The 24,020-nt window shown below is 51.1% G+C and overlaps 8 protein-coding genes across 8 annotated transcripts; 3 read left to right on the forward strand and 5 right to left on the reverse strand.

Annotated features, from left to right (window-relative positions):
* Positions 1-1,144: 1,144 nt before the first annotated feature.
* POX_h09758 (uncharacterized protein) lies at positions 1,145-3,693 on the forward strand (the record flags this gene model as incomplete). Its single annotated transcript, XM_050118505.1, has 6 exons — positions 1,145-1,211; positions 1,330-1,443; positions 1,512-1,967; positions 2,058-2,909; positions 2,968-3,050; positions 3,118-3,693. The coding sequence occupies 6 exons, from the start codon at positions 1,145-1,147 to the stop codon at positions 3,691-3,693; spliced, it is 2,148 nt and encodes a 715-aa protein (XP_049965292.1).
* Positions 3,694-5,625: 1,932 nt separating this feature from the next.
* POX_h09759 (uncharacterized protein) lies at positions 5,626-6,705 on the forward strand (the record flags this gene model as incomplete). Its single annotated transcript, XM_050118506.1, has 1 exon — positions 5,626-6,705. The coding sequence occupies one exon, from the start codon at positions 5,626-5,628 to the stop codon at positions 6,703-6,705; it is 1,080 nt and encodes a 359-aa protein (XP_049965293.1).
* A 132-nt stretch (positions 6,706-6,837) lies between these two features.
* POX_h09760 (uncharacterized protein) lies at positions 6,838-8,692 on the reverse strand (the record flags this gene model as incomplete). The annotated part of the gene is made up of 2 exons (XM_050118507.1): positions 6,838-8,409; positions 8,477-8,692. 2 exons carry the CDS (start codon positions 8,690-8,692, stop codon positions 6,838-6,840), a joined length of 1,788 nt encoding a protein of 595 aa, XP_049965294.1.
* Positions 8,693-9,577: 885 nt separating this feature from the next.
* POX_h09761 (uncharacterized protein) lies at positions 9,578-10,549 on the reverse strand (the record flags this gene model as incomplete). The annotated part of the gene is made up of 2 exons (XM_050118508.1): positions 9,578-10,174; positions 10,238-10,549. 2 exons carry the CDS (start codon positions 10,547-10,549, stop codon positions 9,578-9,580), a joined length of 909 nt encoding a protein of 302 aa, XP_049965295.1.
* Positions 10,550-11,544: 995 nt separating this feature from the next.
* POX_h09762 (uncharacterized protein) lies at positions 11,545-13,516 on the reverse strand (the record flags this gene model as incomplete). The annotated part of the gene is made up of 5 exons (XM_050118509.1): positions 11,545-11,984; positions 12,051-12,195; positions 12,260-12,375; positions 12,441-13,306; positions 13,395-13,516. 5 exons carry the CDS (start codon positions 13,514-13,516, stop codon positions 11,545-11,547), a joined length of 1,689 nt encoding a protein of 562 aa, XP_049965296.1.
* Positions 13,517-14,861: 1,345 nt separating this feature from the next.
* POX_h09763 (uncharacterized protein) lies at positions 14,862-16,325 on the reverse strand (the record flags this gene model as incomplete). The annotated part of the gene is made up of 1 exon (XM_050118510.1): positions 14,862-16,325. One exon carries the CDS (start codon positions 16,323-16,325, stop codon positions 14,862-14,864), a length of 1,464 nt encoding a protein of 487 aa, XP_049965297.1.
* Positions 16,326-17,504: 1,179 nt separating this feature from the next.
* POX_h09764 (uncharacterized protein) lies at positions 17,505-19,520 on the reverse strand (the record flags this gene model as incomplete). The annotated part of the gene is made up of 10 exons (XM_050118511.1): positions 17,505-17,588; positions 17,665-17,780; positions 17,840-17,867; positions 17,928-18,125; positions 18,217-18,431; positions 18,513-18,656; positions 18,717-19,048; positions 19,104-19,176; positions 19,253-19,266; positions 19,351-19,520. 10 exons carry the CDS (start codon positions 19,518-19,520, stop codon positions 17,505-17,507), a joined length of 1,374 nt encoding a protein of 457 aa, XP_049965298.1.
* Positions 19,521-23,329: 3,809 nt separating this feature from the next.
* Positions 23,330-23,651, forward strand: POX_h09765 (uncharacterized protein; the record flags this gene model as incomplete). Its single annotated transcript, XM_050118512.1, has 3 exons — positions 23,330-23,410; positions 23,491-23,568; positions 23,637-23,651. The coding sequence occupies 3 exons, from the start codon at positions 23,330-23,332 to the stop codon at positions 23,649-23,651; spliced, it is 174 nt and encodes a 57-aa protein (XP_049965299.1).
* Between the last annotated feature and the right edge of the window lie 369 nt (positions 23,652-24,020).

Consider the following 24,020-nt stretch of genomic DNA (forward strand, 5'->3'; position numbering starts at 1 on the left):
ACTACCTCATCATGTTCTTATTTTCGGGGATCATGGGTCCTTCGCGTGCGGCGGCATCATCTATCATAATTGGTCGAGGGGTTGACCATTGTCACTTTCTTGGATCACTTGGCAGATATTCCATGGTACATCGATCTTCCTAGTAACTGGCAGCCGGTTCCATCGGGAATTGCAGGGTAAGCATTCAATTATAACGGATATCGTCTAGACCATCATGTTTCGAACAAATCGATGTATGTCCTCTACAGAGTCGAAACATTGATTTCCTCAGGCGATCAATCGTTGACAATCGGACACCTAGGCTATTGTCATGTGCCGGTCAGGCAAAAATCCTCCTTAAAAGTGCTCTGAAGAGGACCCAGAATGAAAGCTTCGCTTTTCACATACGGTATAGTTGGCAACATGATCGTTGGATTCAACAACTTAGACAAAGTCGATTCACCAAGTGACCTCGAGCAGTCAGATGGTCTTTTCTGGTATTCCGTCCATGGAGCTATCCTCTAGGTCCTCTAATCCCGGCAAAGACTCGGCAAATCAAACGGTGCCAAGCTCTAGAATACCATGCGAGAGATCATTCTTGCCCGGCTGCCCAACATGTTTGAGTCAATGACCGTGTCAAGAGAAACGAGACCCCTGATCAAGACTTCCAACTGCATTAGAATATGCCCTCCATCGTCATCCAAGCGGAGTTTTAGATTCTCACCTCCACCCCAACAAGCAGTTAGTTCGAGAGTCCGCCCCCACTTGGCGGGTGTTGCCTGCGAGTTGTGCAGGCAGCAGCGCCCCTGGGCGCCTAAAATGTCAGGCTGCACCATGCCTGTAGCTCTCGTTGACAAGACTTAAAAGGGTTCGCTGGATCCCGTGTTGCGTCGTATCAATTGACTTTTAATTTTTGTTTTTGTTTTTGTTTTCAAATGCCAGAGTACTCTTTTATTCTCATTTGAACGATTGAGCCCCGATCTTTGATCCTGAAGCGTTGAAAACCGGACCGTCAACGCTCTGCTGGACTTAGCCTCGAAACCGGCTGCTGCTCACCTCGTATCCGCCTCGGCGCTGACCAGCTGTTGACAGTTGGCCCCTGACTCATTTCCCATTAACAAATTTCAAACACCTGCAGCTCTATTCAGTCCGTCTTGACCCAGACATGGCTCCTCGAAAATTCAAATCCTTGGTGATTGCTGTCAGTGGCACCATCGCTGGTTATAAACAAGGTAATGCCCACCTCTCTCGAATGAGATGACAGCTCACATGCTGTTCCAATACGGTCAACCCCACCTACGAGTGGAATTTGAGGCTGACTCTTGCTTTCCTTGTCTTCTCCTCGTGCAGCGGCGATCAAAGCTCTAGTCGAAGAACAGGGTGCCACGTTCGCTCCAACCGTCAACGATGACTGTACGCATCTGATCACCACAGCGAAAGAGGTCGAGAAAAAAACTACCAAATGTGAGAATGCGCTGTGTGAATGATTGTCGCTCGTCGGTCACACTGTATCACTAATACCTTGGGTCTAGATCTGGCTGCGTCGCAATTGCCCAAGTGCAAGATTGTCTCGATTGACTGGCTGGTGGACTCGTCCGCGAAGAAGAGTCCGATCGCAGAGAAGCCTTATCTTCTGGACACGGGTGTAACGGCCGACGTCACCAAGGCGGACGAGACAAATAATGACAATGACCAGAGTGGCAAGAGAGCTACTCGAAAAGCGTCGGCGAAATCACAGGACAACGGGGCTGTCATCGATGGCGATTCAAAGACAGAAGACGCCGACGTCAAGAAAGCTGCGAAGAAGACGGCCAAATCTTCTACAACAACAGCTGCTGAGAAGAAGAAGCGATCCATTAAAGAGGAAGAGGAAGATGCATCATCCACAATTTCCAATAAAAAGCAGAAGACAGCTTCAGAATCAACGCCCAAGAAGTTGAAAATTCCAGTGGATTCCGGCTTCCTGAGGGAGAATCTTGCCTTTGAAGGTGAGTGACCCAGGCTTAGAGTTGGCTTTTTTGAGGGGGGGGGGGGGGGGGAAGCAAAGGAATTGTTCAGGCGCTAACCCTCGTATGCAGATCCTGAGGTCTTCATTGATTCATCTGGTGTGATCTGGGATGCCACTTTGAATCAGACCAATGCGACTGCCAACAACAACAAATTCTATCTAATTCAACTGCTCGTTTCTCCGGGCAAGGATCAGTATGTCACTTGGACTCGCTGGGGACGCGTGGGAGAGCATGGCCAGTCTGCGTCTTCAGGCGTGGGTTCGTTTGATCAAGCTTTGTCGTTCTTTGAGAAGAAGTTCAGGGACAAAAGCGGACTGCCTTGGGCTAAGCGTCACGATGCCCCCAAGAACAACAAGTACACCTATCTTGAACGGAACTACGAGGAAGATGAGGAGGATGAGGGCAAGGCGAAAGATAAAAAGGGAGTGAAACAAGAGCCTGGCGAAGACAAGCCATCAGTCGAAAGTAAGCTTGAGAAGCCGCTGCAGGATCTGATGGCATTCATCTTCAATCTGCAACATATCAATTCCGCGTTGGCATCAATGTCCTATGACGCGAATAAGCTGCCCCTGGGCAAGCTCAGTGAGAGAACTCTCAAGGCGGGATTCTCCGTGTTGAAGGAGCTCGCTGAGCTGCTGAGTGATGGAACACTATCAACGTCACGATACGGTCTCAGCCTTTTGGCCGCCCAAGAGACGTTGAGCAACAGATACTTCACATTGATTCCTCACGTCTTTGGGCGTAATAGACCTCCGGTGCTGTCATCAGACGCGATGATCAAAAAGGAAGTCGATCTTTTGGAAGCTTTGACGGACATGGACGTTGCGAATGAGATTCTCAAGGTGTCCAAAGAGGCCAATGACACTATTCACCCGCTGGATCGCCAATTCCAAAGCCTGGGCATGCAAGAGATGACACGATGTGAGTGCAAAATTATCTTCGACCGCTTCACCATGACTTTAAGCTGACAAGTCGCAAGTGGATCACCAATCTGCCGAATTCAACGAATTGACCAACTACTTGAACAACTCTCGTGGGGCGACTCACTACATGACTTACGAGGTGGGTTTGCTGTTCCATTTCCATTTATCCTCGCCATCTTGTTAATCTGAAGTCTTTGCTTCTCTAGGTCATCGATATCTTCCGCATTGAGCGTCAAGGTGAGACGGATCGATTTGCAAACTCGCCATTTGCCAAGCTTGAAAAGAGCGACCGCCGTCTTCTCTGGCACGGTTCTCGCAGTACCAACTTTGGTGGTATCCTCAGTCAGGGTCTGCGTTGCACCACCCAAGCACCAGCCGTCAACGGGTACATGTTCGGCAAGGGTGTCTATCTCGCAGACATGTCCAGCAAATCCGCCGGCTACTGCTGGACATACAACAGCGCTGGCATGGGTCTGCTGCTGCTCTGCGATGCGGAGCTGGGTGACCCGATGTTTGAGCGTATCGATGCAGATTCAGCAGCCGCTTCCCACTGCAAAGCCGCTGGAAGCATTGCCACTTTGGGCAAGGGCCGCGACATACCTGCTGGCTGGAAGGATGCTACTGCCATCAATGAGAACCTGAAAGGCGTTCGGATCCCAGATGTTGACAAGGGGGCCACGCAACGGGATGAGGCACAAGCATATCTACAGTATAACGAGTATATTGTCTATGACGTCGCCCAAATCCGCCAGCGATATTTGTTTTGGGTTCGAATGAAGTGATTTCAGGCGTGATACTCATGGTTTGGTGTTTGTGCACGTCTTTTCCTCGGCGGGTCTTGTGGAGTTTTGCGAGAGTGGGAGGCACGGGGCGTTTTCTTTTGGTTTTTTTTTTTTGCTCCACCCTTTTTTGTTTTCTTGTTGGCTGTCAAAGATAAGATTCAATCACCCTCGAGCAGTCAAATGCAGAAGGCCCGTCCGGTGGCTCATCTTCACCTATCGAGCATCTCTAAATATTTTTTCAATCCTATGCGGCACGTCCTTGTTTGTTTTGTGGTAAACCTGGTTTGAAATGCAGGACATTAGGATCTGACGTCTCATCCCATGCCATCCATTTGGAACGAATTATTTTTCCAAGGCTTCAGCGTATATTTCGTCCAGTCTCAACTTACATCCAAGCTCCGCTGACAAATGGAGCCGGGTCCACACGCCTGTAGTTGCCTCATTTGACATGGACCTGTCGATTACATAGCCTCCGTGCTCACATTTATGTTCCTGATCAGCTTTAAATAGTAATAAAACGCAATCTCAAGCATATGGAAATATTGAAGAAAACTCCTATACCCCGTGATTTACTCGCGTAGAATCAACAGTCGGATTCGATATAGGATCTTGACATCTTGGATAAGTACCTAGCTTTGGATGTACCCGCTTCTCGATCACTCAGTACTGTAGATTATCGTAAGTACGTACTCCGCTCTCTCTATGACTTGATGTAGCAGTAGCTTCAAGCATAATAGAAAAGAGCCCGCTTAATTTTCCCGCTTCGAACATTCATCTCGGGTACCCAGCTATTTATCGACTGGAGGTAATATATATTCGTCTGTCACAGGACATCAGATGATCCTCGTTTAGGTAGCTAATCGAAGATGACCCAACCCGAACAAATGGATGATACATTCAACAAAAAGTGCAACTCTACCCGTTCATTCCATACATCTAGTACTATACACATCCAGTTCCGATTTCAGGTAATAGAAGTATCTACTTACTACCACCTATGCATAGGTGAACAACGGTCTGCCCGATCCATTATGGCTAAATGGACAATACCACCGTAATGCAGCTGACGTTGTCCCCAGACCTCATAGTACGTAGCTTCTCCAACTTTCACATTTTTACCCCGCACCCCTCTAGTGAGAGACCTGACCGTACTAGGGCGGGACTAAATTCCGACCCTTTTTTGAGCGGGGAAGGGCATTTGTTTTTTTTTCTTTGTTTTTTTCAATTTATATCTGGGTATCAGTAGTCTGTGTATACATAATGGGACTCAGTATCCACTATCGCACAGTCTCCTAAATCCGTTCTCATGGATTTACCTTCCCCATGTACAAGTTGCGGCCGAGACCACAGGACCCGATCGGGAAGCCGAAAACGACTGCGCGGGGGTGGACCGCGGCGAGCGTAATTGATTCATGTGACTCGGTAAGGACTAACTTGTTCGGGGCAATACGTAGCCTACGATTGCCTTGTTGGGGATTCTGGGGAGGGGAGCTTTTGTGGATGGCACTTAAGGCAATTACAGTGTCTCGTTGGGGAATTCGGACGAAGCTCGATAATAGGGAAACACGGAGGGATGACGGGACTCGATGTTATTATTTCAATGTGATAGTTTTTGAATTTGAATTTTTTTTCACCTTTTCTAACCATATTTATCGTGCTTCGACACGCGACTGCTGGGTTTCCTTTTTTTTGCCCTTCCCTACCCTACGCACTTGAAGCACATACTGTACCTGCTCGAGGCGTCATATATTCGCAAGCTCGGCCGTGAAAGTGGGAACATTCTTCACTACCGACTCCATTAATTCTCAACCACTCCTACCCGAATTAAGTTGATCCCGTCAACATTTCCCACCCTTTCAAATCAACAAGACAAAGGTTGAATCCGACACACAAGTCCTTCCTCTCCCACACCCAAATTCACACACACACACCATGTCCTCTTCAACCACACAACCTCACATCGCCGTCATCGGCTCTCTCAACATCGACTTTGTCACATCGACCCCTCGTTGTCCCGGCGCCGGTGAAACTCTCACAGCAACTTCCCTCACCATCACCGCCGGCGGCAAGGGCGGAAACCAAGCCACCGCCTGCGGTCGCGCCTCATTCACATCGCCAACCGCCCAGGATGTTGCCGTCAGTATGATCGGTGCCGTCGGCGCAAATGACCCCCACTACGCGACCTTGCTCAAGCCCGCGCTGGAAAAATCCGGCGTCAGCACGACCAACGTCGAGGAATCCGCAACGGCCCAGACCGGGTCCGCGACAATTATCGTCGAGGAAGCCGCCGGTGGCGAGAATCGCATTCTGGTCGTCCCCGGTGCAAACCACGCGGGCATGATGAATGATGTTTCGGCAATCGTTCAGACCGTGCAGCAGCAGGAGCCCAAGGCCGGGATGGTCGTGCTGCAGGGTGAAATCCCGCGCAAGACGACCTTGGAGTTGTTGGAGCATTATAACGGTGTGGCGGCGGCGGGTGCACAGTCCGCGCAGGATCGAGTTCACGTTGTGTTTAACCCGGCTCCCGTGTATCCTGAGGGGATTTCTCTGAATACTTTGAAAAACACCTCGGTGCTGATCATGAATGAGACAGAGGCGGTTCAGATGTCCCGGTCTATTGCAGGGTTGTCCGTCTCAGATCTCGCACAGCCGTCGGAATTGGACGATTTGAAGCCCGAGCAGCTTGCGCCGCATTTCCATGATACCGCCAATGTGCAGGTTGTTCTGATCACATTGGGCGCCAAGGGCGTGTATTACTCTACGCGCAGTGGTCGTAGCGGTGCTGTACCTGGCGTGCGAGTGGCCAAGGTGGTGGATACCACGGCCGCGGGCGATACTTTTGTCGGATACTTTTCCACAGCACTGGCGCGTTTCCTCGCCAAGGGTGAGCCGCTGGAGAAGTTCGACGATGAGATTGAGATCGCCGTCAAGCAGGCCAATGCTGCGGCAGCCAAGTGCGTTACCTCTGCAGGTGCCATGCAGAGCATTCCCTTTGCTTACGACCTTGAATGAGGCGACGACTTCGTTAAAAAAGGGGGTCAAACAGAACAGCAAAAAGAAAATCGGGCAAAAATACCCAGATAAATGATTACATGACAAGAACTCCTATATACAAGAAACAGTAAAATAATAGAAGAAAGCCTCTCACGTGTCCATGTCATCCGTATCCTCGTCAAAACGTGCAATCTTCCACCCCGACTGGAGTGTTTCAGTTTCGCGGTCCAGGTTGATCCCCGTAGTCGCGGTGATTTGGCGAAAAATCCCCATCAGTACCGATTGTTGAGATTGATGGGTCATATCTCGAGCGACGAGCAGAAGACTCGCAATGAGCACCGGGTCCCACTGTTCGCAGGACTCGTTACTAGCGGCGATGCCGGCAATGGACTGCGCATGCCAGATATGCGATGTGAAGCATCGTGGTCCCGGTAAGGATTTAAGAAGACGAGGTTTATACCCCAAGAGGAGTAGAGAGGTGATGTGATAAACAACATTGGCGACCAGCGCCATTGGAGTGGTATAGATCAGTATTGGTAAGGCAGAGTCACGGTTGGGGTCGATCTTATCCGCCTCGCCGCCGCGGACATCGACGATTTGTTGCGCGTCCACGGGTCGTTCGTTGTACCATCTTTGGCAGTCCGACCAGAGAAATGTCCATTGGGACAGGAAGCGAGACTGAGGCAATGAGGAAAAGGCGGCAAATTCAGAAGGCGATGATGCACTTTGGGGGTGTGAGGCGTCGGGGCCGCCATATATTAAAGAGAGGCAGTGGCCGAGCAACGACAAGGCATGTTTGTAGACTTGATTGACGGAAGGTGACTGTAGGGGAGGGCGCGGGGTTTGAATCGGAGAGCCGTCGCGATTGATGTACGAGCGAAATTGAATAAGGGGTCGTTTCGCGGTGAGAATTGATGTAGCCAAATCGAGCCGAAAATGAAGCCAGAAAATTGCTTCGCCCAACTCGTCCTGCATAGCAACGGGGTGTAGTAGAAAGCCAAGGCTTTCGATGTGTGGCGTAAGGACGTCTCTCCATTGTTGTAGTCCGTACTGCAAGAGATCCTGAAAGAGGAGGAGTGCTCGCCCCGCCGACCTGACTAGATCTGCTTCAAAGGCAAGAGTTTCCTCGGCCTCGGATCCAAAACGGACGGCACTGTCGTGGTCCTCCATATGCGTCGGGTCAGCAGTAAGTACTCGCTGGCTCGCAGAGAGGGCGAGGACAGCCGCCTGTATCGGCCGGTTAGTACGAGAAAGAAGAAGAGCCTGAACTCCGAGCGCACCCTCCGGGTCTCCCACATCCAGCCAGGGACAGATTTTATATCGAAAGTGCCTTAAGAGGTCTGTTTCCTGATTAGTCGCCAATAAGGCTGTGACTGAATGTGCCAGTTGACCCCGAAGAGGTAGCTGGGGACCATGACTGAACGAGCCACGACTGTCATGAGGCGACTGTGATGCCGTGGTCGTAGGAGGTCGATAGGGAGCCGCACTTTGATGCGGCTCAAGGGGCACATCGGACGTGAGCATATCGTGAAGATTCAGCATCGTGCGGGTCTCGGATGTATGCTGATACACTGCTGCACTCGGTGGATTCCTTGCGCTTTCCCCATTCCTTGAGGCGGGCTCTGCGGCCGAAATGATAGACTGACGCCGCGACTGATCGCTGTCATGTTGCTGAGACTTCTCTTTCGCTGCGGCATGTGCCGTGGGAGAGTCATCCACAAACTACCCTCTCCGATTAGCATTTTCGAATGGCCAGCGGTCAGAGAGACACGAGGATCCTGTCACGTACAGTGATAGATCCGTAGACCTGGCCCGCACCGAGTCCCGCATCAGTCGATCGGGGCGGCACAAAGGCCAAATCTGTGCCATACTTGCAAGGGAAGCCCTTGACTTCGCAATTGGCACAGCGCGGTTTCTGCTCGTCGCATTTCCGCCGCCTCTTGCGACACGTCAGACAGCCTGTCCGGACTCTCTGCTTCCCAGGGGGAGTTGGTTTTCGGGGCATGCTATCTGCAACTGCACACCTTGGCGTGCATGGCCACGGACGTACAGAATCTGGGGAAGCGACAGAAGGAGCAAAATAGGCAATTCGGAGGCTCCATGCTCTCTCTCCGGGGAAGAACTGCGCGGACTTTTTTCCCCTGCGGAGAGCGCCGATGGGGCAGGAAATTACAAGCGGGGGCAGCAAATCAACGGTCGAGTTTGGCCTTCCCCTCTACGAGTGGGTCATCTTTGAAAAGACCGCACAGTCGCTCAATGGGTCGTTTGGCGGGATTTTTTTTTTTCAAAGACGATCCGCTGGGAGAGTTCGTGTGGCGCGGCGGATTTTGGCCGGCCTTTCGACGGTCACGCGGATCCAGTGCTGGTCTCGACCACGTGATGCTTCTCGCATGTTTAATGCTGAGGACCGTACCTAAATCCATAGAGCTGGTCGCGATCAAGGGAATCACAATGCGAACAATCTAAAGATATCAATTTCACAAGATATCGTACAATTTGGACAGAGTCCTACCGGTCGGTCTTTCCTGGCGTCAAAAAGGTTGCCGTTGAGGAAAGTGGATTTGGTTCCATCCCGTCGAACTTGCACGAGGAGTCCAGCCCCAACGAATTCCGTCATCGGAAGGCAGCCTTCGCTTTCCAACATGATAGACGAGAATCTTCATCTTGAGGTCTATATTCGGGTCAGACCGCTTTGCAGCAATGGACTTCAGAAATAAGAATGCACGCGAAAGGCTTGGGTTCCACAGGCACCAAGACCTATCCATTTCCTAAAAAAAAAAGAAAAAAGAAAACATTCAAGGCCAAGATTGGTCAAAATATCACGTTCTTCAATATATCCCTCTGGGCAAGGCTTGATTAAATTGACGCTCACAGTTCGACCCGAGAGCAACTATACATCATTGTTGATCTTGCCATGTTCCGGCAAGGCCCATTTCACCATCCATTCTGACTCGAGAATCTGCTGGGCAGTTGGACGATTCTCGGGTCTGAATGAGAGCATCGGCCGTAGCATGTCGAAGATTGCGTCCCTCTCCTTCACGTCAAATATCGGCATCCCACTATCTCGCCTGGGCTGTTGCACACGATCCTTAAATCGATTATGCCAAGATCGGAAAGGGTTACGGTTCAATGGCTTGTCGTCCTCGGAAAATTTATCTCGTCGAGCTTCCCACTTCCTCCACCATTCAGGTGGCAGAACGCCAAGAGTATCGACCTGCTCACAGGTGACGTCGTCCTCCGTTGCGAGGAGCCCTTCAAACAATGGCCGCTGAGCGATAATAGACCATATAGTACAGGCAAGAGTCCAAATATCCGAGGAGAAAGACAAGGGCTTGTCTGATTCGAACCGAGCCTCGGGCGGACGGATAACAAGGGGGATGCGAGATTTGTATTTCTGCTGTTCACTTGAGTATATAAACGCTTCACCAAAATCTGAGAGCAAGATCTTGGTTTCTGCAAGGGTGATCTTCTCACTTGCTTCCTCAAGCTATATGGATGTAACGCCGTGGGAGGGGACACCAGGAGGAAGCGGATTGCTATCTAAATGAACCACCGGGTCAAGCTCCGGGGCTCCGTACTTCTCATACAATTGCTCGACGGTGATCTGGTCGAAAGTAGACGGAACTTTGAGAAGAATGTTGCCTAGGTGTAAGTCTCTATGGACTATACCTTTGGCATGTATATAATTCACAACGAGAACGAGTTGTGTAGCTAATGACCGGGCTACATTAAGCTGGAACAAGCGGATCCACGAACCGTCCTTTACATCAGAGAGCCTAGCCCTGGCTAGTGCGGTCACATAACAAGCATGACTGCTATTTGGACCATGAATAGTAAATCTTTCCAGGATCGAAGGGACCATCGCCTTTGCGGAATTGTGGACTGGAGAATATATCGGACATCTGAGGGTAGAAATAACGTCCAGTTCCTTTGGATTTGAATTTGCCGTGCAGAATTTCACTGCAACATATTTTTGGACTGTTTTATCACGGGCCAGCCACATAATTGAATGAGGGCCATATCCTAGCTTATGGATCACTCAATATCGGCTGTGAAACTCATCCAATTTGTACGGGGTGGTAGCCCCCATGTCGATATTCCTCGAGTCTCTCAACTCCCTCAAGAGGTTCGTATAGGAGATGAGTCTTTAGATTGCCGCGCGTTTCGACAAAGTTGAATGCAGTCATACCGAATGCGCAACACAGTCGGCTGCGATGATACGGTGGTACGCGCCCCTTACGAACTGGAGAATCAACGAGAAACCATATGTATCTTGGGCGCAACGGCCTCATGGCCAATGACAAGACTTCACTCATTTCCGCGTCACATTGAGGGTTCATCGACAGAGTTTTTGCGATAAGGTGAACAGAGTATCTTTTCTGGTCGTATCGCCAGCAAAGGTCACTGGGAATGGTTTTGAGAAATCGCGACACGCGCGCTAATCACCGAGCTTTGACAAAGGCATAAATAATGACTGAACAGAGGAACGGCGTAAGAGAAAGTCCGGAGCCGAGGCGCGGCAGTCATCTATTAGCTGATAAGGCGTGAAGCTATACAAGCAGCCCGTCCTGTGTCGCCCTGGCACTTATACTACCTTTCCAAGTACATTACCTATGCCCGCTCTCAGATACCTAATAGAAAACAAGTTATAAGAACTCAAAGGAATCAGTGGTACGGAAGAATTTTTGTGTATCCGCAGTCTTCCCCATGGATATACGTGGTAGTGCAAATGATGCTGTAGAAAAGTTGTCAAGATTGCATTGAATCAAATAAAAATTAACACTCAAAAAAATCATCAGTCAAGTTCATCACGGATTAAATTATTCATCAGGATCATCAGAAAAATGATCACTTTTTTTAAACAGACTCGACATAGTCGGAGCCGTGCTTCTTTTCCAAGTCCCCAGTGCTGGGCGATCCCAGTCGCTCAACAAAGGCAGTCAGACCAACATCCCGCTGGGCCTCGCGCAGCAAGGCGGCGTCTTCCTGGTTCTTCTTGCTGCCAAAGACGCGGTCCATCTCCTCGAGACTGGCATTCTTGGTCTCGGGCAGGAAGAACCAAACCCAGAAGATGCCGACGAAGAGGAAGGCAGCGAAGAAAATGTAGGTGCCCCACTGCCAGGTTTGCAGCATGGGAGGCACAAAGAAGGCAATGGCGAAGTTGTTGATCCAGTTGCTGGAGGCGCCGATGGAGACACCCTTGGCACGGATTGAAAGAGGGAAGATTTCGGAAACAAGAGTCCACGAGCAAGGGCCCCAGGTGGCACCGAAACCGGCAATGTACAACCAGATGAGAGCTGAAAGAGATTAGTCTGATGCGTTTCTCATTGGTATTTGGGATTCAATGCGATGAGTCAACTCACCAACGGCAGTCCAGCCAGCGGCGACGTGGCCAGGCCAGTCGTGCTGGTACTTGGCCACAATGATTCCAACAATGACCATGCTGCAGAACATAACAATGGAGCCAACGATCAGCATGGGCTTACGGCCAACCTTGTCGATAATCAACTAGAAGAGGGAGCATTAGCACGTGGATTCACTCGGTCAGTGAACAGAAAGAGTGGTGACTTACCATGGCAGGGATGGTAGAGATCAAAAAGACAACACCAGTGACACCGGTGGCCAGGAGAGCAATGGTGCCGCCGGTCAGGCCGAGCGACTGGAAAACGTTGGAGGCATAGTAGATAACTGCCATCTGGTGTTAGCTACATAACTCGGAGAGAGAGAAAAAATCGGTGCACTGGGCAACTTACTCGCGTCAATACCACTCCACTGCTGGAAGAACATGATGAGCCAAGCAATGCCGACACGCTTGAAGTTGTCCATGGAGCGAACGCAGTTGGCGTACTGCGCAAACTGGTTCATCCACACGCTCTGACGCTCACGCTCCGCAAGATGAGGCGCCGCCTTGGCAAAGGCGCGCTCCTCAAAGACAGCCTCGGCCTTGATCTCCAAGTACTCGATCTGGACCAGGTCGTCATCGATGGGCAGCTTGCGCAGCCAAGCCAGTGTCGCCTGGGCCTCCTCATCACGGCCCTTCTTGACGAGCCAACGGGGAGAGAAGGGCATGAACCAGATACCACAGGCCAGGCAAACAGCAGGGATACCCTGAATGATTGAAGGCAAGCGCCAGGCGAGGTCGGACTGACCTTCACCAGTGCCGCCGATGTAGTTGCTGCCGTATCCAACCCAGAAGGAGATCATGATGCCGAGAATGGTGGCAAGTTGGTAGAAGGAGACGAGGAGACCACGCATGGCTGGAGGTGAAATCTCTGCGTTGTACAGTCCAGAAACACCACTGAACAGACCCACACCCAAACCAGTGAAGAAACGGCCAGCGTACAGAAGCGCAGGGTTGCCAGCGGTGGCACCGATGTAGAGGTATGAACCGAGAGTGACCCAGCAACAGGCGATGAACATGGTATACTTTCGAGAGATGATTTCACCCAGGACACCAGCGGCAAGGGAGCCGATAATACCACCGACTTGCAGAATGGATGTAAGCCAGCCAGTCGCCGATGTTGACGCCACGACGGAGGGGAAGTTCTCTGTGAAGCGAGTCATGACCAGACTTTGGCCGAGGACACCCTGCTGGTATCCATATTCAAATCCACCGAGACTGCGAACGAAATCAGCAAGGATTTACTTTCACTGGCCCTGCGCCTTGTTGCGAGGCGTTGAAACATCCCATCAGAAGGGGGACTCACGAGGCGAAAAATGCGATCAGCAAGACCTTTGGGTTATCATAGAGTGACTGCCACATCGACTTGGTCGCCAACTGAACCCGTGGCGACTCCTCCACCACCTCCACTGAAGTGCGGTCGGCCATTGTGTAACGAGGAAAGTATCGGCCCGAGAGAAATCAGTTCCGAGCAAATGGCGGACTGGTCGAAATAGTGCTTCCCGCAAGTGAAAAGCAACGGGAATCCAGAGGCAATTGCGTCGAAGAGTGATGGTTGACTGATTCCTACCAAGACAGGCCGAGGGAGGGTGGGCATGGGATGTTATATGTCTTTTTTTCCCCAGTTGCTCTCATCCCTGCCACCGTGACCAAACACCTTCCAAGCCTAGCGAAAAAAGGCTAAAGCAATCTTTTACCCCGGGCTCGGCCTCCCGAAAAAAAATCGCGTGGCCCCGGAAAAGGGAAGAAAATGAGGAAACGCGGAGAGCGTTCAAAGTGCGGAGGGCCAGCCACTTGGCCTGGAACGTGGGTCGCTGGAGGCTATGATCGCCTTTTTGGGCGATGATTAGCATCGCGGTTCGGAACCTCACACTATTCGGGATTCTGGACTCGGGTGAGGTGCGGGTCGATTGGGTAATCCCAACAGGCCAAGTGCCCGAAGAGGGAAACTCTCACCTGCAAAGCATGCGATGGTCAGCCGAGTGGTCCCTCCACCTTCGGTGGTTTCTCACCTCCTCCTATTCCCCACACTGCAGACCCTGCTGCCGCCTCCATGTCCCCAATTCCCACTATTCCTCGCATTCGAAACAAGGTCTGGCACGGGCCAATGACGGCAGTGCGGAGAGGCTTGTCCACACTTATGTTATGAGCGTGGAAGCACTGTCAAACGCAGCTTGGGCGCGTCGTCTGATCACACCCGTTCGGGTAGGCACAGGCACCGTTTGGTTTTCCTCGACGCTGGTTACGCGGGGTGCGTCCGAGCTTGTGGAGGATGCGGAGATATCCCCAGCCCAGAGACACGCGTGGAGTGATCAAACCTGGTCATTGAGTTTATAGCACTCCGCGTCGCCTCAAGACCAACAAAAAAGGGTGGGTAGCTGACCCGAGTAGACGTCAAAGTAAGACACATCAACCGGTCGGAGACAACGAGGTTCCTACGGTATGTGTAGTCACGTGGCGCAGCCCAGGATCTCGTGGATCAAATCGATCAGCTGAACGATTCAATCGAGACAAACGAGCCTAATTGGCCCTGTGCTTGTGAATTTAGGAATATCGAACGCCGGAACAGACATTGATTTAACTAAAAGTCCTTAAACCTACGTTCAAATACGCGACTGGATCAAGCATGAGGAGTCAGCAAATTAGTGTAAGGGATGGTGATGGAAAGGCCTCTTTGGGAGGGAAGATATACATTGAAAATTCAACTTAATCATCTGGGTATCAACAAGACGCCTTGCCAGGTCGCGCGACCAGAGGCCGAGATCTGCAACTCTCAAATCACAGCCAGAATTTCCCCTGGTTCATAACCCCACGCCCGCTCCAGATCTTTCAGTCTCCAGAGCGCTCCCCAACCAGTTGTCTCTTCTACAATTTTGAAGAGCTTGGCCACCTCTACATGCTCACTGTAATGGCTGAGCAATCTTCCCGCTATATACAAGGGCTGAATGGCGTTGATCAGATTTCCAGAATGAGGATTCGTCAATGAGATGCCGCAGACTCGACGGGCATGCCAGATAGACGAGTAATGCGCCTTGTCCAAAGGCAACATCTTGCCTGGAGGTTTCATATCAAGCATCATGATGCAAGCAGCATGATAAAGTTGATTTCCAGATATGGCCGCCCAGTGGGCAAAAAGGATCTCAGGGAAAATCTGACCGCCTCCAATACCGGTAGTTTTGATGGGCAACATGGCAGGAGGTCGGTTTTCAAGCCAGAATTGCAGCTCTTCCCACAGCGAGGTCCATTGCTCGGCAAAGGGGCGAGGGTCTTCGATTCGCTCGCCCAACTCCACGTATCTCGTATGGCGACATGAGAGATCGCACGTCTTTGCGCAGAGATACACCGCCCAGTTGGCATGCATGTCGGGCGAAGCGCATCCGTCTTGATAGAACATGTCGCGAATCATGAGCTCTTTCTCCCGGGGGGTCGCGTTCTCGGGCACTGCGGGAACCCATTTTTCCAAGGGCAACACGGTGGACTCGGAGCCTCCGGAGATGATCGCACCGCAGAGTTCCATGCGGGCGTACGTCCAGAATGTGGCAGACAAATGTCCTCCCGACAGCCCATGTACGTTGAACGAGTCGAACAGGGCCGCACAGCCTTCGACGTGCCTCCTCCAGTCGCGGGGGCTCACGGACATGAGCTCCATGACTGCCAGGATGCACACCGTGACCAGAACATTAGGATCCTTCGCTTGCAGCAAGGGAGTCAAGAGCCGGATCGATTCTTGATAGAGCTCTAGGCTATCGTAGGCCTTGTCCAGACAAGCCTTGCGCTCAGTCTGTCGCGCAGAGAAGGCGAGAATAGCGTAGAACAAAGCCGGCGACCGTTGCGCCAGGATCGGAATGTGTACGCCGAAATGGCGTAACTCATCGAATTTATCCAGATACGGCGCACACTCGGTGATCCAATTCTTGAGATACAAGATCAACCTGATTTTGGGAATAGACACCCTCGTGAAGTCAAGTGTCGGGCGGGACTTGGCCTGTGCTTCCGGGTGCTCAGAAGGCACCGTCGACGTGCCTTCGCTTGGGTCAAAGCTGGCAACGGATGAGAAGAGCACGCAACGGAGCTCTTCCTGCAATTCGAGGAAGCGCGGATTCGCGGCATACTCATCCGCACTTGAGAATGTGCCCGGCGACAAAAACGCCTCCTCTTCGAAAATGGGTGCTGCACTGTGTTTCAAAGAATCAGGAATCCTGGTCTTTGGCAGGACTGGCGCAACAGGCTCCTCCATGTTGAGCAGTCAAGGATGGCATGTGAAGATGACTATCGGAGCAAGAAAGTATGTCTTTGGAAAGAGACGGCCTCGAGATCTAGAGCCGGCTTTAGCTATACCGAAGGGGGTTCCGCTCTTCGGTTCGCTCACGATCGGGCGGCGAATCCAGTCACTCTGGCACGGCCAACACGGCGTGTCAACTTGCGGTTCTCGGCTCCCTCCGCGCAGAGAAACCGTGCCAACAAAAGTCGCACAGTGTGGAGCACTGGAGACTGGGGCTAAATGCGGACGGCAGACATAACCCCATGATCCAGGCTGGGAAAAAGGAAAGTAGCAAAGTTTGGAGTCAGTACCAATGAAAGGACTGCAAACCTAATTGCACCTCAGACAAGACCCGGGGAAACCCACCTGTGAGAATTCAGATGGTGTGTGTGTGAATGGGAACTTTCTCCGCCGAGAAGAGTCATCATAAGCGCGGCTAAGATTGCATGCATCCCTCGTCCTCGCTGCCTCAGGCTTCTCTCATCGAACTCAATCGGATCCAGTCCGTGGGAAGATTACCCCGTGCAAGCAAGGTCGGTTCACCGACAAACTAGTCCACCAAACTTGAGATCCCTCCAGACTAAGCGAGCAGCCATAGCCACGTGGGAATTAAAAGAGGAATGATGCCGCCGTGTTGAGCCGTGCTCGCTTCAATCAGTGACTGAACTGATAGCGGCTTGGAACGGTCTGGGCGCGTTCAAGGACCCGCTCGCGTTTTTGTCCCGTTGAATATGTACCTCTCGACTGCGCCGGCTTGGCAAGCTACAGTCTTGCTCCAGTGCTCAGTTCTACAAATCCTAGGGTCAGGGGTTTCCGTGATCCAGCACCCCCACAATCTTGTGATCTGGCGTCCATTTACACGACCTGCATATTCCGGGCGGTACGAACCCACGAGTCATGCTGAATCCAGTCAACGCTCCAAGGTATGCTATGCCGAATGTGGACAACTAGCCGGTTCATTGAAATAGAAAAGGCACACGTCGCCTATCAATTGTTTCGAAACTATTCTTAAACCCCGTTTTTCTTCTATGTACAGCTGGTTGTATCAAATCTACATGCAGCCCATGCAGCGATGAGCAGTGAGCAATGAAATCATCAAGCATCATAATGTTAGACATCGTGCACTCGCAACGTGATGCGCCTTCTCTTTTGCGATTAGGCACTGTTCGAACAGGACCAGCTGTTGGAACTCGAGTCGCTGTGAATCGCCACACCTGAAACGTAAAGGCCAAGTCCACACTAAGCGATGTGGTTAGATATACGCAACGACTCGAGAGGGTTTTCAAACGAGACCCTCGGGTACAGGGGTTCTTACCATAGCACAAGAGATCAAGAAGATTGAAATGTTGACAATCGTCAGGGCGACCTTCTTCCAGTTGCGGAAGTACTGACCCTGGTTCATGTGGAGCCAGAAGACGGCAGGCAATCCGACTGCAAGAATCAGTTAGACAGGGGCCACTGCATTTAGGAAATGGACTCGTGTCACTTACAGCTGAACCAGCTTCCGAACAAGGCACTCTACATCAAAGGTTTGTATTAGCCTACGCCCAGGAGGGGTTGAAGGTTACAAGCACTCACAATCAAACTCAACAGATCGTTGAAAACCGGGATCGACTCTGCGACAACCCAGGAGACGACCCAGACGCCAATGCAGATTGCGACCCAGGACCCAACGGACAGAAGGCTGCGACTGTGCATCTTGTCGGAACCGCGGAACATGCGCACGTAGATGTACTTGCAGGCGACGTGACCCAGCACAACACCCGAGAGAATCGTCTGTATCCGTCAGTAGATATCCAGAGAAGATATTGCAAAATAGGGAAGAGGAAGGTAAGGAAAGAAGATATGGCGCGCTCGGTAGACTCACAGTCGGAATAGCAATACCCCAGGCGACCTTGCTCATAATGGGGCTCAACGATGAGATAGCCGGGGATGAGACGTTGGGGCCAATGTAATGGTAGATGATCAATGCGCTGACAAGATACAACACGGTATCGATGATTTGAAGCATGGCAAGAGACTTGTTGAAGGTGCGCGGGTCCTCCGTCTCGGACATGAATCCGAAATACGCAACGTGAGCGACTATCGAATGCAGTCAGTCAGTGGGGGGTGCTTGCGAATGACACCCGAGTTGAAGTGGTCTGTTGTGGGCGTGTGACTTACGGTAAGCAAAGATGATGTTGGTGACTGCAAGGAACCCCTCACGGAAGGTGACATTCGTGGTGACCTCGTTGACAACGGGTCCTTTGGCCTCCACACCAGCGGTGATCATCGTGATGATTGTGGCGACCAGAACACTCACGAATGCTACAGGCTGGTCAGATAAAAGCAAAAAGGTGGCGCAGGACACTCAAATAGAAAACTCACAGATGACAGACATCCAGTAAACTTTCTCCATGGTCCGCGGCAGAGCGCCGAGGAAGCAGATCACTAGACCAACCACACCGAAGACCAATGTACAGGTACCGTGGTCGGTCAGGACGTTCATCAAGATGTTGAAGGTCAAGATGTTACTGGCCATGAGGAAGATCAACAAGAGAAGTTGGCCGATGCCGAGCACTTCCCGGCCAACACGACCCATCAGCAGCTCGCCAGCATCACCCATGCTGTGGATGTGCGGGTGACGGAGCTTGAACTGTCCAATAGCGTAGCCAGTGTACCAGGACAGGGCAGAGATGAACAGAATCATGATGGAAGCACTGAGCAAGCCATGGTCAGCATCTTTTCATGCTTGAGCTGGGAATGAGCACATACGGTACCATGCCAAGCGTGGCAACCGCCGAGGGAAGAGACAAAATTCCCACTGAGACATTCTCCGCAATCATCACTATTAGAGCATTTGGTTAAACAAAAAAAACAATCCTTTGATAGGCAAGTTCAAAAGGCTGGCGGTCGATACGCACGCATGCCACAGTGCCTGAGTCATGATTAGCTTGACATGGTCACGGAGAGCTTGGCAGACATGGAAACAGATCTTCAGAGCTCAATTGCTAATACTCACCACCACTTCATGGTTCGGTACTTGACCTCCGCAGTATCTTCATTGCCAAAGGGCTCCAGATCCCTGGACGATGGGGCCTTCTCGCCCTTCACCTTGAGATCGTAGTCAACGGGACCACCCGTCATGTTGGCCGCATGAGACTCCTCGTCACTCGTTCTGGATAACGTCATGTTGTCGCTGGTGGCTACGTTCACGTTGATCCAAGACGGTCAACTGAATTTCGTGGAACAAAGGGGTCCGACAGGAATTTTGTCGTGTAATGCCCTTTTATTGACCAATAAAATATGTGGAGAGAAGAAGAGGCATGGACGATGATTCAGGGCCCTTGAACCCCGGCCAAGAAAAAAATCTGACGGGCAACTCGAGTGGGTCTATCACTTCTCCGTCTGACTACGCTCCGACTCGGTGCTCGAGAGGATCGCCCAAGGCGCCGGGGCCGAATGGAATTTTTGAAGGTTGTGGCGCCGTGGAAAGAAAAAAAAAAGTCCAGGGATGCCGGGGTTCCGATTGGTGCGCGGTGGATGTTGCCTACACACGAAACTGCAACCGACCGTTTTGGGGGGGAGCATTTGGATGGCCACCAAAGAGCTGACCAGGGATGACAGAGGTTTTCCGAGGAAAACTTGCAGATTTGAGTCATGTTGAAGCTGTTGATTATTAAAATGGACCCAAGACCGAGCCAGGCTTCTTTCCCCACGAGACCAAAACAGCGCACGGTGCATGGAGCTGCGTCCCGCCAAGCTACTCAGGGTGGAACCCGTTAGGAATGCAACCATCTCTTCCAGGGCTCTGGACTGTCCCGAAGTCCATGACGAGCTCTCTGTGAATCGTAGGCTCCACCTCTCCCTCAGGTCCCAGATCCGTCACAGGGCCAAATCCTTCAATAGAATAAGAGGAGGACCTGAAGTACAGGTAGGGTGGTCCCGATCATTATTTCACTCGAATAGATCACGGACCATAGTCCACGATGACCCCATGGACTTTGATCGGTCTCGGACCGGTACATCTCAGCCGAGCCGCGATCGATCTCCAAGCTTGTCTTTTCAAAATCCTAGCCATTCTAGTTGCCGGTGGGGAGAGACGGTAGAGTCGGATTGAAAATACGCTCCTGGTAGTAAGCGCACCAAGACGATCGTCCTTGTTGTATCGTTTGTATCGTCGAACATTGTTTGGATGCTTTGTCAGGTACCAGTTTCACGTTTTTCCGTTGACGAGTGATGACTGAGACAAGGCTTGTACTCGCTATTGGGTGATGACCTCCTCGTCAGACAACAGTAGACGCCACCACGTTCGCTCGAGAACGGCCGGTGATATCCTTCAACGATTATGCATATTGTTCGCTTTGTGGCTGGGAGAACATGATCGAGCCAACAAGATTTTGATAAGTTGGGAAAATTCTGACGGCGTACGAGCAAAGTGAGAGTAACAGCTAGTGGGAGGGCATGATTCACCACCCAAAGTAGCCTCGAGTATTTGATCAATCCTTACAGGCGACCGTGGAGAAGGAACGCCAGTTCACGTGAAACCCAGGGGGCTGTCCGTCCGGAACGAATGGTGTGATTTGTAGCGATGGTCACGAGGGTGTTGATGCTTATTACACACTGAAATTGCGCATGTTTGCAGGATTCTCGACGTAGCGAAGCGTCGTACACTCTGCGATTCGGAAGTAGGTGGGACCATGATCATTTCCAAGGCGAATAATTAGGTCTCTTCGCGTCAACTCTCACTTCGTCCCTAGGATTGACCTCGACTGCTACTATTCGCACCTCACAATCGAAAGATGCCCACGAGGATGGAAATTACAACAGCCACCAGGCCACGCGCATTCAAGGCCAGACTTGAGGGCGGAGTTTCAGTTCATGAGCTACGAAGAAAAACAGGGGAGGCGGTCGGATGGGCCCATACTTGACGCATCGCTTCGGAGAAACACAAACACTTAACTTGGCGCGTGCGATAAGTCACATCAACCAGACCCCCAAAGACACGATCTGTTTCCGAAACACGACTCTAGGTCTTCAGCCTATAGCAGTCAACTGAGATTTCACAATGTCGTGAAGGAAATGATTTATCTGCGAGATTGTGGTAGTAACACGATATGCCTACTGTGAAGACATTTCATCGAACGACACATGTAGGCACAGTCATATTTCAACAAGAACTTCCAATATTCTACAAATACAATATCTACTTGAGCTGCATTATTTCCAGATAGTACACATCCGGTTGAATACTACATTTCATCTTGTGTAGAGTCGGTAACGATTGACTCAACTATACCAGTCCAGTCATCTCTCCATCTCGCCCCCAGCTACAAACCCCTCCCGTTAAATCTTTCGCTCGCTTTTTATCAAATTTATCATCAAACCTGCCATTGATTTGTTCTATCCTGTTGATCAATAAAACATCAAAAAATTATAGTCTCCAGAGGCCCGATTATTGTACAGTCGCCGGAGCATTGCATGGAACTTTGCAAAAGAAGACAAAAGTTTCTACATGAGGTCTCATTCCTGGGTAATTACCCTTTCTTCAATAAAGCAGAGTCGGCTTAGAGATATGCTATGCAGGGAAATACAGATTCCAAAGCTGATTCTATTTAGCCGTTAGTATTTTCAGAATCCGCATAGGAGGGTGATGCTCTCAGAAATGCTGAAGAAGGGTCCCATGTATTTTTATTTAGCCCGCCAGCATGGATTGAGCGAGTGCTCTTGTACCTCGCTGGTCTTTGTTGAATCAAGATAGTCTTGGGGCACCACTGCCTGCGAGTCTTGGTTGACTGGTCTCACTCACCGTGTTGTCAACCCCAAGCAAAGCCACATAAGTGCCTTGCAGATGAAGGTGAGACACGGGCGAGACTGTGTTTCCGTTCCTACCGTTTCCAGGAACAATCACGTACGTACTGTGTGCCTCGAAACGAGCATATCTATCTGAGACGAGCATTCTGTATTTGGTCAACTGACTACGCACACTTGAATTTACCAGTCACATGGTAAACTACCGGGAGATGCGCAGTCTGAGTCTCGGCTCAACCAAGTCCACAATGAGCGGAGGGTTCAGCTGGCGTTCTAGCCGCGGCGTGCCTAGCTTGATGATATTTCCAACCTCTTGGATAGACCATGCGTGTACCTCCGGAGCTTCAAAGGGGGCGGACAGTGGATCACCGTTGATGGCCCAAGGCACACACAAGCACTCGGGCGCAAAGCATCATAGCCGTCTCTTCCTCGACATGCGAAGCTTTTGACACCTCCCCTCGGAGGCTTAGACGACTTGAAACCTAAACAATGTCCTGCTCCAGTATGTAGCCAGCTCTTAACCGAGAGTCTCACCTCAATTGATGACTCTTCTCCTGTGGTGATGGAACCTATCGTCTCGTCAGAAACCAGAACGGACGGGGGAGCTTGAAACCTGCAGGGGCCATCGATTCGTCATGCAACCCGCCGTGCGATCGACTGCCCAGACCCTGCCACGCAGCAGTGGGAACCACCAGTTTCCCAGCCGACTCCATCCCCAAATCAAATACAGATGTGAACCTAAGCCCCTGTAGATCGTGGCTTGGCGGATGGAGCCCAGGATGGATCGTCGTCTGCCCTGCTAGCCCCTACCCGTGTTCATCGCCACCCAGCCTGCCGCAACGGCAATCGAGAGGAATGCTATAAGAGGTTCTGCCCCAGTGACCTGACATTCCCGAAGCCATACTGACGTCTGCCAATATCGACCACTGGTTTTGTATATCTTGATTGTAAGTGAAGCATTGCTCCTGAGTTCAGTCTTTTTTTCCCTTCTTTTGGTTGCACATTGCGCCTTTTCAAGGACACGGCTCTCGGGGTGGAACGACACTCACCAGTCTATTCGACCAACGCCCTTCAATTGGATTGTCTTTTGGTCAGTATCGTCTGTCTTGCTTTTTCGCTAACCGGAATCGATTTTTTTTTGCAGATATTATTCTCGCCACTTCCGACCGCTTCACCATATTACTTTCACGATGCGATTCTCCATCCTCCTGTGTGGTCTGGTCGCCAGCACTGCTCACGCCTTTCCCCGAGTCCTGGAGGTTTGCCGTGGGGTAAGTAACGAAGATTGACGATCCATGGAGTGTTGAATGCTTGGAATAATTCTGACGGCTCGTTTTGTTTTGCCTTTCAGGGTAACGCGACTTGTAACGACGCTGCATTCTTTGGCCAACCAACAGCCTGCTGCATCGGTCTATACTGCGAGAAGGGCGTAAGTGATTACTCTTATCTGATGTTTACCCCGCGAGGATGGTTGACTAATTCCCATGACATCTTCAGGTTTGTGTGCGCTAAAACACCGATGGAAAGAACCATGGTGACAGCCCTAGTGAGGCCCCATGCCTTGAGCTGCTGCGCTCTTCTTGTCTTCAAATGACGACTTGCATATACTCGAGAACCTCCGTGCGATGGTCGTTGCTGTTTTTCAGGTCCGCATAGAGATTCGACCCGCAGGAGGAAGTACACGTTTTGCCTGTATCGCCCACCACAACCCAATGTCTTGTATATAGCCTGAACCGCTGTGGCACATACCATTTTTAACGACAATGACATACCACCGAGCGTGGCTTTTCCGTCAGGAACAGGTACCTGCTGACATGCTTACTCGTGAAAGCGGGGTCTCACTGTTGTAGTCGGGTCATCTTCCCAACTTTTGACTTTTGA

The sequence above is a fragment of the Penicillium oxalicum genome, chromosome VIII (genome assembly GCF_001723175.1).
Source record: "Penicillium oxalicum strain HP7-1 chromosome VIII, whole genome shotgun sequence".
NCBI lineage: Eukaryota > Fungi > Ascomycota > Eurotiomycetes > Eurotiales > Aspergillaceae > Penicillium > Penicillium oxalicum.